Source organism: Anas platyrhynchos, chromosome 4 (assembly GCF_047663525.1).
Source record: "Anas platyrhynchos isolate ZD024472 breed Pekin duck chromosome 4, IASCAAS_PekinDuck_T2T, whole genome shotgun sequence".
NCBI classification, from domain to species: Eukaryota; Metazoa; Chordata; class Aves; order Anseriformes; family Anatidae; genus Anas; species Anas platyrhynchos.
The window spans coordinates 55668921-55680392 of NC_092590.1; the positions used below are offsets into that span (position 1 = coordinate 55668921).

Below are 11472 nucleotides of genomic sequence, written 5' to 3' on the forward strand. Positions count from 1 at the left end.
AAATTAGTCCTGGGAAACGTACAGTAGTAAATCAGCTGGTATTTCACAGGGTTGGCCAAAGGACAGGATATAGGCTGGGCCAGTTGCTGCCTGCAAGTTCTGCAGTACAAACTTCACTTTTCTTTCCTGAAGTAACCACACGTCCCTCAATCTCAGCAGCTGGAGCAGGGACCTCACCAGGGCAATAGGTGCTCCCACCCATCTCTGAACCGAGGCCACGCTCTTCACCAGAGAGAGGATGGCGGTGGTCAGAAGGGGCTATGTAGATCCAGGGCAGGGTTCTGGCCCTGGGACACCCATGACAAGGGGACAAGTACTGGGCAGAGCAAGCAGCACCAAGCCCATCACCATGCACAGCTCCTGACATCGTTTGTGGTGCTCTGACCTGCAGGGAGGGTGGAGGTGCCCCACATCCCTCACTGGCACATGGGGCTACCTGTCCTGATGAAAGCAGCATGGGAGAGCTGGCATAGCCAGGAGGGAGGGCTGTGTGCTCTTTGAGATGAGGCCCAGGAGACCCTCTCATAAAACACCTGATGTCTCTGGTCTCTCCTAGTGGCCATCCCTGCGATCAGTGCCCAGTACTCCATGTTTCAGGCCGCGCCACCAGCCAAGATGATGGAAGATGGCAAGATCCACGCAGTTGAGCACATCATCAACCCTATTGCCGTCCAGCAGGACCCAGCCAGTGCAGCAGCTGCTGCAGCAGCCGCAGCCGCAGCTGTAATACCGGCTGTGTCAACGCCTCCCCCCTTCCAGGTGAGTTCAGGGTCATCCCAGTACAGCTCAGGGCTGATTTCTGCTCCTGTTATTTTGTCCCATTTGCCCAGGACATACAGAGAAATTCATCTCATGTAACTTGAGACCCACCTGCAGCTTATATCTGGCAGCTGAGCTACACCTTATATAAATATAAGGGTATATTATAAGGCTATAAAAATATTAAGGGTATGAAAATATTAAAATGTATCTAAAGGAGGGAAACAAAGATGGTGAAGGGTCTGTTGGAGAAAATGTATGAGGATCAGCTGTGGTGCCTGGGTTTGCTCAGCCCCGAGCAGAGCAGGCTGAGGGGAGGCCTCATGGCGGCCTGCAGCTCCCTCACGAGGGGAGCAGAGGGGCAGGCGCTGAGCTCTGCTCTCTGGGGACAGCGACAGGACCCGAGGGAACGGCATGGAGCTGGGACAGGGGAGGGTCAGGCTGGGTGTGAGGGAAAGGTTCTGCACCCAGAGGTGGTCGGGCACTGGGACAGGCTCCCCAGGGTCATGGCACCAAGCCATGGGTGGTCAGGAAGCGTGCGGACAGTGCTCTTAGATACAAGGTTTGACTGAGGCTGCTCTGTGTGAAGTCAGGAGTTGAACTGGGTGACCCTCATGGGTCCCCTCCAACTCAGGACTTTCTGCAACTCCAATTCCAGGGCCGCCCCATAACGCCGGTGTACACCATGGCCCCCAACGTGCAGAGGATCCCCGCCGCCGGCATTTACGGGACAAGTTACGTGCCATTCGCGGCGCCTGCCGCAGCAACGGCGACGATAGCCACGCTACAGAAGAACGCGGCCGCTGCTGCCGCCGCCGCCGCTGCTGCCTACGGAGGGTACGCCGGCTACATGCCTCCGGCATTCCCTGCTGCCACCATCCAGGTGCCCATCCACGACGTCTACCAGACGTACTGAGACTGTCGGCACGGAGGGCGGCAGAGAAACAAACACTGAAGGAACACTTTACTATTTATGAAGAACGTGCCTGCTGCAAAACAGTAACGTCTGGACTCTGTAAACTGATGCAGAACCTGCAAGTGAAGAATGTCATGGAAAAAAACGTGTTTGAAATGTTTTCTACGCTTGAAGTTTTCACTAACTTTTTTAGGCTATTTTTAAAATTTAACACGCCTGTATTCATACATTTCTAAACGACCTCAGTGCATTGAGCCCATCGCTTATGTGCATTTATACGCATCATAGTGGGGTTGCATAGGGTCTTTTTTTTTTAGCAGTTATATTTTCAATATATTTGTGGTATGAAGGTTATTTTTTAGTAACTTCTGCACTCCAGAGATGTCTATTTTGTAGTGCCTTTAATAATATATCTGCTATATATTAAAAAGCACACCTGAGCAGCTAGGGAAAGTTTAAACAATATATTTTGAAGAATATATTCAATATTTAAAGAATACGTACCTTAGATTTTTTTTTAAGAAAATAAAAAACAACAAGTATCTTATTTAAAAAAATGTTATACTGGAAAGTGCAATTTGAAAAATGTGCAAGACCTCTGCATTTTTGTGCTGGCATTAATACAATCTGTTTGTTATCATTTGAAAACAAAAGTACTAATATTATTTTTTTGGAAAGAAGAAGAAAAAAAAAGCCTCACACAGACCTCTTCACAGTGTGATTGGCAGGCTTATAATAAGCAAAGGAAAGGCTCTGAGTTTTCCTTGAGAACTGGATTTTCTATTTATTGAAGCTACCTGTAGTTCAGCCTTGGAGCACATGCAGAAATGAGCACCTGATATTTCGTGCAAGGTGTCTTGACTTCAGTCTTCATCCAGTATAAAACCTAGGCTCTTTTTAAATGCTCTTTGTTTTATTCTTTGAAGTAAATGCTGTAGTGACTGAGAATGTATGCTGTTGTAGGCAAGAGCATGCCTGCTCCTGCCAGCAGGACGTGCAGTGCTGCTTACCCATAGCTTCATCATGTTCTGTGAGAAATTTCCAAGGTACTAGGGGTGGTAGTGATACTGGAATTAATACAGCAGGGCTGGCATCCCTCCCGGCCTCCCTTTCACACTCAACTCCAGTTCTCCGCACCTGGAGTTACGCATGCACATCAGGGATGGGAGGGATCGGACCTGATGATTTTAAGATATAGAGCTTGTAAATATACATTTTAAAAGTCATTTTATGTTGCAAATTTACATGGTATGTGGTTTGCCACAAAACAAAGGCAGTTTATTTCGATGTTATAAAAAAAAGTTTGTTTTATTAAGAAGTAAATATATTATTGCAGTGTTTTGTGGCCTGTTTAAAGGCTTTTATTTAGTAGTGCAGTGAATGTAAAGTATAGTAAAATGTTAAAGAAATATCTTGCCCATTTGATGAAGAATGTCAGCTCTGCAAACACTACTCCAGTGAAAGGAGGTGTGAAGCAGGGACTGAGTAAACCATTTTGCTTTGCATTTTATGGTATAAATACCAACTGAAGGGGTTTCGTATAAAGTATGTTTTGACAACTGAACCACTTCCAGATCACCTCCAGCTCAGTAAAGTGACCTTCTAACGCATATTTTTCTTGCCTCAAAATTGAGCGGTTGTTTTTTAGGTGCTCTTACTCAGCAAAGCTGAGCTCTATGTAAAACTGTCCAACTGCTATCAGAAGCACTGTGAGGAAGTTAACCATTAAGTCGGACTCTGCTCCTCTGTGCCCCTTCCCCGGAGGCTTTTATTGTCTGTCCCAGAGCTTTTGGAAACGCAACCCTTAGCCCCAAAACCTGAAGGCCCTGCCTGTTTTTAGGGTGAGAGGAGGTGAAGTGGGCAAGGCCTTCCAGAAAGACCCTGGTAAGGATGCTCAAAAAATGCTGGGGGCTTCCTCTAAGGCCTTGTACAGCTCAACACTAAATGCCACCATGGGTTGCCCCATATCTCGATGGCCTCCAGGCACAGTGGGCTCTGTGGTCCCCTTTCCAGCCCCTCCACCACAACCACGGCCAACTCAGAGGAGGGATGAAGGGTCATGGTTGCCCTCCCACCCATCCCCTCCCCACTGGTTCCTGCTGCTTGCAGTAGGGACAGAAAGGAACCCAAAGAGGGTGAGCCTCAAGGCCACCACACCAAGGCAGGAGAGACAGGACGTGGGACCGTAGCCTCCTGCCCCCGTCTTTTCCGCTTGCTTCTGAACCATTTCATGTACACTACTACTGAGGTAAGTCTGATAACTTGAAATGTGAACATCTTTAGGTTAAGAACAAACTATTCAAAGATATATATATATATATATTAAAAAAAAAAAAAAAAAGGAAGAAAAAAAAAAACTAGTGTGCCTTATTCTTGAAAGAGCTGATATTTTAGGTGTTTTATTGTATCTCTGTTTTCTGTACTGTCGGAAGCCTCTGAGTTTATTTAGTTCTTGCTCTATTTACGGTACATTTCTAGGATGTAGTGAATAAAGCATTCTTTAAAAACAGCGACTGATATTTCTTTGTGACATGCTACGGCCAGGTGAAGCCTGATGCTGCGCAGGCTTCCTGGTGGGCAATGTGCTCCCTCCTGGCTGGGGAAGGGGTGTTTGGGGCAGGAGGGCAGTGGGGTGCCACAGCCTGCATCCTCATGGGCTCCTCAGGGAGGGGAGATGGCCTGGAGGACAGGACCCATCCCAAAATGTGTATGGGGCACCTCACCATTCTTCCAGCAGCCTCTGATCAGCCCCAGACTCTTTTCACATCCAGTTTAGAGACCATGCCTGGATATGAATGGAAAAGACAAAGCTGGTGTCCTCATGCTTTCCATTCACCAGCTGCACAAAACCTCCATAACCCCACTGTGCTCCCAGAAGTGCTGGGAGCTGGCACTGAGGTGCCCTGTTGAGAGAAAACAGCACATCATTATCATCTCAGCACGCTTCAGCCTTCAAAAGCAGTCCTTTCAGGCACAGATAGCTAGGCTGCACCTCTCGGCAGCATTGCAGTCCTCCAGAACACCTGTTTCCTTCCTTGCTCTAAGTCCATCTGAAGAAAATTTGCTGCAGATACAAAGTCTTGGGAGAAGAGCGGTGTGCGGGAACAGAGTTAAACCCTGAGGCAAAGCAGAAGGAAGGCAGAGGTGACTAAAGCAGGCATTAGTGTTAGGGAATAATCCGAAAGAGAAGGAGAACAGAACAAATATTGCACTTCCTTCCATGTCCCTCATTGGGAAGCAAAAGTATCTGCAACTTCCTCTCTTTAACCATCTTTTCCCACAGTGCCGTCAGGTCAAGGCATTTCATGATAACATGCCTTGGGCTTGCTGGAAGATACTAATCATGAAAGGTTTCCCTGTCTTCCCTGTCTTTTTTTTTTTTTTTCATTTGTGTTAGAAAACTGAAAGGTTTTGGAAGAGTAGGATTTGGAGGTGGGAGAGAGTCACCTAATTTCACCTGTTTTCCTTGCAGGTTTGGTTTAGGGAGTCTGCATGTCCCAGCAAAAATCCCCAGAACCAGGTCACTGTACATGTATCTTGTTCAGGGAATGGGTAATCACAATGCTACAAGCAGCTTTCAAGGAGAGGTAGTCACATTAGGACTTTACCTGTCGGGCAAACCACCAAGTTACACAGGAAGACTAATGTTTTCCCTGCAGTTCCTTGCTGACCTTACCACTCCCTAGAGGTCCACCTCCATCTGGAGATGAGAAAGAAACACAAACCACAGCCCTTACAGGTGTTCAGAGCTACACACGCATGCACTCCACAGACATCAGCTTTTTCCAAGTGAGACGAAGAATTGTGCCACACTAAAATGTTTTAGTGGAATTTTCCTCTTTCCCTTTATCCATGCTATCCTAAATTAAAATGAATCTACAGAGCATGTTCTGGCTCTTTTTAAACAGACACTTCACAAGAGAATTTGTTATTTTCCTAGATTGCTGGTTTCTTATTTCAGTGTTGTAAGACTGTAATTAATGATTAACCCATCATAAGGTTCAAATATGCAAGTCATTCTCAGGATATTAACATAAACAATGCCAGAGAAATGCAACAGTACTTTTAAGATGACCTTGCTGCCTCAGGAATGTCAGGAGCCTTGGGCATCGTGACAACTCAGAACATTGCCAAGTTGATCCCATTCCCTCTCTGACCATATTTCTTGATGGTCTTGAAGAGCAGACATGCCCTTCTCTGGCTGGTATCAACTTGAAGTGCTAAAAGCAGCCTCGACTTTTTTTTTCTGGAAAGAGCACACAATAATACCCCTGTGACATAGCGACTATATAAACACGTTAACAAGAAATTCAAGTGGATTAACACCACTCTGATATTGCAACATCTTATTTATATAAGCACTAGAGCTCAAAGCATATAAAAATGCATCTATGGTGCATCTAAAAGGCATGCACAGTATCTTATGTTCTGCTCTGTGACTGGTGCTACACGTGTAGCATCTCTGGGCTGGGTCCTCAGCAGCTACTGGCAGAGCTTGCTGCTCCCTTGATGCATATCAGCCACAAAAGTGGCCCATCATGCTGACCTGTAAAACAAATAAAGGCCAGACCTACCTCATCGCAAGGGAAACTACCTCTGCTGTGCATCTGAAAGTCAGCAGAGCCAGGTTTTGTACACCAGTGTGTCAATTAAATGCTGAATCACGCTTGACTGAGTTTCAGGGCTATGTCCTGCCTGGAAATGAAACAGCAGGAAGGGTGTTGCAGGGAGAAAGTGGAAGTTAGGAAATGAAAAAAAGGCAGTTCTGTGCATCGAGTCCTCTCTTAACACGAAGACAGGCACCATGAGATTACAGCCATTCAAGATGCCAAAGAGCAAAGAGAAAAAAAAAATCAGGAATTTGATACAGAACAGACTGTAGAAATATCTCCATACGAAATATTTCCTGTCAAGCCAACAAATTATATCAGATTATTTCTTTCTCCAGCCAGAAGGCCAGGACTGGTGTTTGCTGGTTTCCTAACAAAAGAAGAGAGAAACTCAGCCCTGAGGTCCTTACTGGGGCAAAACTAGAGATCCTGCTTGCAGGAGGTGACCAGTCAAGGGCTCTTCATTAAAAAATTGTGCAGGAAACATCTCAAATATGCTCAGACTTGTCCCACGTGCACCAAACAGCCCATCTTTCCAACATGGTGACAGACGTCTCCATCTGAACGGGCTGTGTTGGGCAATGCCCTGCCCCATGGCAGACTCTGAGGCTGCTCCTCCATCCCCATAGGTGTACCCACAGCCACCTTTCATCCTCAGGGAAGATCAGTGGATTGTCCCACCCTGTTAAAAAGTCCTGCTGTCGTTCCCAAGGGTATTCATGGAGGTAAAATCACAAACTGTGCTTTGGTTGTGGGTTTATGCCTACCCAGGCAGCTCCCATGCTTCTGTATGTGACCAGGTTGTATGGTGGTCACCAGACAGAAGCAGTGCCACATTTCATGCCCTGGTTGTCCATGGCTGTACTTTTACTTTGAAGCACGATATGCTTTTGTTCATTCTTTCTTACCTCTTTCCAAACCACCACATTTAATTTTTGCCAGAGGTGAACAGGTCTGGCTGCTCTTTGAGCCTGTCCTTGGACGTGTTTGCAATGTCACTGAGGTTCTGTGTCAGCTTGGCCTCTGCCTGCAGTCCGCTTGCTTGTGGGAAGTGGGAAGCCACAGTTAACCAAACGATCTCACTGAAGCGTGACAAAAACTGCAAGCAGCCTACACAAGCCACGGGAGTGACCTCAAGCTGGCTTGCTGAGAGAGAGAGGCATTTAAATTGGTCAGAAGCAAAACAGCCTACACTTACCAGCAGTTCCTTTGTTCCAAAGCTTTGAAACAATAACTGCAGCAAGCAATTCTCACTCCTGTAGCAAATCTGCAGGTTACAGAGCAGCGTATCTTGCAATCACTCGACAAGGCATGCGATAACAAGGGATTACTTATTAAACCTGTATGCCTGCACACAGGGCATCTTTAGTTTCCCCAGTCTGTGACTTTTCATCTGCTGTCCCTTACCGGAGTGTTTTCTAGCCACGTGGATAAGTGAAGGATTCCCTCAAGGCCTGGCGCCACTCCAGGCAGCCAGACACCTCGGCTCACCAGCTTTTGTGTGGGACAAACCACAGCCAGTAGCTGCAAGGCTGGCCTCCAGGCTGCACCCTGGGGGCACCTGGAGATCTCCAGGCAGGAGCAGTGCAGGTGCTGAGGGCATGGCAAGGTGCACGGGAGGGCCCTGTGCTGCCCAGGCAGGGCTCTGGTAGGCAAAATGTGGGGTGGCATCAGCACATCAACAATGATCATGTCACCAAGGACATATCCAAGCAAGAAAACACCTGATCACCATGCCCTTTGCCATTGTGTAAGTGGTCTAGGCTTTCCCTCCAAGAACCCCACACAGTAAGACAAGGAAGCAGCATCCTTTGTGGGCAACATTTTTACTGCCTCTTTTGTGGGAGCAATGACATGTACCATCAGTAGGCCCCTACAATTAGTTTTTGGGATAACAATGTCTGGTTCTTCAAACCAGGATCTTCTTCAAACCAGGCTACCTCCACTAAACCTCTGCTACCTTCAGCTGGAGAGCTTCTTGCTACCACCTGAAGTGTCACAGCAAACCCTTCCAAAAGACAAAGCATCCAAAGGAGTGCTACAACGTGAGGAGGCTGCACCAAGCCACACACTCCGTGCAGACACACCCCCTCCCACGGTGTCACTGTTGGCCATGCCCTGACCCCGCAGTGCTGCAGCAGGACCTGGAGCACACCCAATGGCCCTCGTGCCATGGAGTAGCCCCAGGAAGCATGAGGTGAAGTATGTCAGCATTGCCCTACATCAGAAATGAAAGGTGGGGAAGAGCATGATGTCTGAGTCAGACTTGCAGCCTGAGTCACGAGGTGAGGCATTTGAGGGAGACCAGAGGAGACACATCTGAAGAATTCACCGCAGGTATCATCGAGACAAACTGGGAACCTTGACATTGGGGTGGCATCCTGAGGCTTTGGTCTGTGGGAAAGCTGATCAGATGGGAATGGGCATCATAGTGTGGCAGGGAAGAAATCATTTCTTGTCCTTAGTTTGGACACACATCCCTCCCTGCTGGAGCTGTCCCCCCACAGAGGGAGTGCAGAGCAGCTCCTCCACACCAATGCACCCAGCATTGGCCTGTCAGACTCAGGACTTTGGCTGGGCAAGCAGGTAACATCCACAAAAGGCAGGAAAATGTCTTCATTTGTCTTTTCTGTTTTTCTCTGTTGAGCACTGAGAAGGGCAGCAATATGGGTGTGTTGGCCACACACTCTTTCCTCCTAGCAGCGCAGAAGGGAGATGCACAGAAAAGCTGATCTTGTTTCTGCCCCTGTGTTAGTCTTCAAGCCAGACCTCCCCAGAGAGACCTCCTGCTCCATCACAGGCATGGATATTTATTTTTTTTCGCAGAGTCCTACAAAACAGAAATAAATGGAAGAAATAATTCTGTCTGTCTCTTTGGATCAAAAAGCTTATTTATCTTATGCCGCAGAATATACTGAAATCTGATTCACTCCAAGAGATGGAAATAGCCACATACATGTATGCAAAGTGCCTGAAATTCAAATGAGGATTTTGTATTCACCAGTGAAGTAAGAGGGATGCTTTTTAAATGGCTCTGATGCTGAGCAGTTCTGTATCTGCAAGGTGACCAACACCATCAGCAGCAGTAGGATCATTACAGACATCATTACCGCTGCTGTCAAAGGTGCAACGTTAAGTGCATCACAATTTAGGAAATGGTTCTTTCTTCCCTGTAGGCACCATCAGAGGCTCATTCAGAACCCATCACATGCTTTCCATAAAACCAGACAGCGTCCGTGCCCTGTCCAACAAGGCGTTGCCAGTTGTACTGTACACAAAGCAGTTACAACACACCGTAGTTCACATTGTGTTTTTCCTGTTGGTTTCACTCTTTCCTCATATGAAGCAAAAGAGAGTTTCCACGGAGCACAGACCCCAGGCTGTGTCCCATACCAGGGCTGGGATTCACCCACAAGTAAGTGCTTTATCTTAAGCTTTGCTGGTAAGAAAGACTGGGGCTGAGCATGGTGTCAGCATGTCTTCAGCATTCACAAGCACCACTGCCGCTCAGAAGTAATGGATAGACACTCACCACTGCTGGGGCTGGCTTCAGGGGAGCTCCAGCCAGAGGGCTCAGAAGTGACAGATGTGAGCCTACTGCCTCTCCTCTGGGGGCACAGAGCATTTCCTACATATTCCAGCGCTTCTTTGGAAGTGACGATGAAAAAGGCTCTTTGTAACAGAAGCTCAATTGCTTACAGCCTAGCAAGAGCCCCACCAAGGACAAAGGAATCCTTTAAATGAACCTCTACAATTTGTATTGGCAAGGAGAACCAAGTCCTGTTTGGCACCGCACAGTCCCAGAGTCCCAAACTCCTTCTGACCCAACACACCCTACCCAGCAGCCACGTTCCCAAATGCCAGCCAGGTGGGCCTTCCCCACCACCTTCCCCCGAGCCCCCAGTGCTGCTGTTAGCATGAGAGGTCACCAGCTGCACCAGGGGCTCCTTCAGAGCTGGCGGGTCACTTATTGATGTACGAGATTTTGAGATATGCATCCCATCTGTGTGGCTCACGAGGTTTTTTGAGATGCTGATTGCTTTGTTACAAGCCGGCCATCTGATTTTGTTCAACATTTCGGCTTTTGTATGGCTGAGCAGGAGTTTCTCTCAGCTTGTTCCTTTTGGGGTTGGGACTAGGACAGCACTGAGGTCTTAAAAGATTAGATTTAAGAATAATAAACGATGCATTACATTTAAAAAAAAAAAAATCCACTCCCTGAGAAAGCAAACTTCCTCGTCGTTCTGTGGCGTCTTTGTGAGCGATACGCAGGGTAGAGAGCATACGGAAATGTACAGCACTTGGCACTGCTGCGCCTCAAACCCGTTCTCCCACATTTTACAACCAGCCCTGGCCACGTGACCCACGTGGAAAGATAAACCGAGACATTTAATCCTTTCTTTTTTACCACAAGGAAGTGAATTTTATGTGGTTGTGATCATTAAATTACAGTAAATGATTTGCCCACAAGAGGGAAAAAAAAACACAATGGTTTGAAGTGGGAAAGGCTGGGGAAGGGGAGCTGCTCAGGGCCAAGCGCTGTAGCTTGAAAACCGTCCCGGTGAGCTTTACTCTTTCACCCTGACTGTGGCATTTAGGAAATCAGTTCTGTAACCTCATTGCAGGTGAGGATTGCTCACCACTTGCTTTTGCAACCAGAGTGTTAACAACCACTTTCCAAAAGCCTAGCTTTCGCATCTGCCCTTTGAGTTCAAGCAGCAGCAATTAACCTCAGGTAGCAAACTGGGAAGTTGGCGAGCACTGTATTACCCCAGAAAGCAGCAACCTTTACAGGTTTTCTTCATCTCCAGAACACCATCAACTTCTGATAGAAAAGCTTGATACTGGAATGGGGAAAGCCAGTTCAACCCAAACACCTGGACACGAGATGGGTCACAAGTGAGAACATCACAGCTGAGGGCTGTGGTCAGCCAGCTGGGATGAGAAGGCCAGCTGGGGAAATACTAGAAGAACATAAGACAAGCAGGAAACTTTGCAGACCGTGCCTGTGACTCACTCTGCTTGGCCCATCCTACAGTATCCCACAGTATTCACGTGGACCTTTTCCTGTTAGCTCGCAGACCTGCTCCACAAATGACTCCTGGTACGAAGGGCAGGGGTAGGGGTGCCCGTCACCGGGACCGTGCTCCCTACAGGTGAGGCTGCATGCTCAGTGCCTTCTGACAA

General features: G+C 47.5%; 1 protein-coding gene and 1 long non-coding RNA gene across 10 annotated transcripts in view; one reads left to right on the forward strand and one right to left on the reverse strand.

The window, feature by feature from the left end:
- RBM47 (RNA binding motif protein 47) overlaps window positions 1–4184 on the forward strand; it is a 76768-nt gene extending 72584 nt beyond the window's left edge. For all 9 annotated transcript variants that reach the window (XM_072037692.1, XM_021279425.4, XM_072037694.1 and 6 more), the window contains 2 exons: window positions 557–759; window positions 1418–4184. In XM_072037692.1, coding sequence (XP_071893793.1) covers window positions 557–759; window positions 1418–1675 — 461 coding nt within the window. In that variant the 3' untranslated portion in view covers window positions 1676–4184. The remainder of the gene's footprint in view (window positions 1–556; window positions 760–1417) is intronic.
- Window positions 4001–10557, reverse strand: LOC119716773 (uncharacterized). The gene is made up of 2 exons (XR_005265397.2): window positions 9818–10557; window positions 4001–9115 (listed from the first exon to the last, which is right to left on the reverse strand). It is a non-coding gene; the product is annotated as an uncharacterized lncRNA (long non-coding RNA).
- Between the last annotated feature and the right edge of the window lie 915 nt (window positions 10558–11472).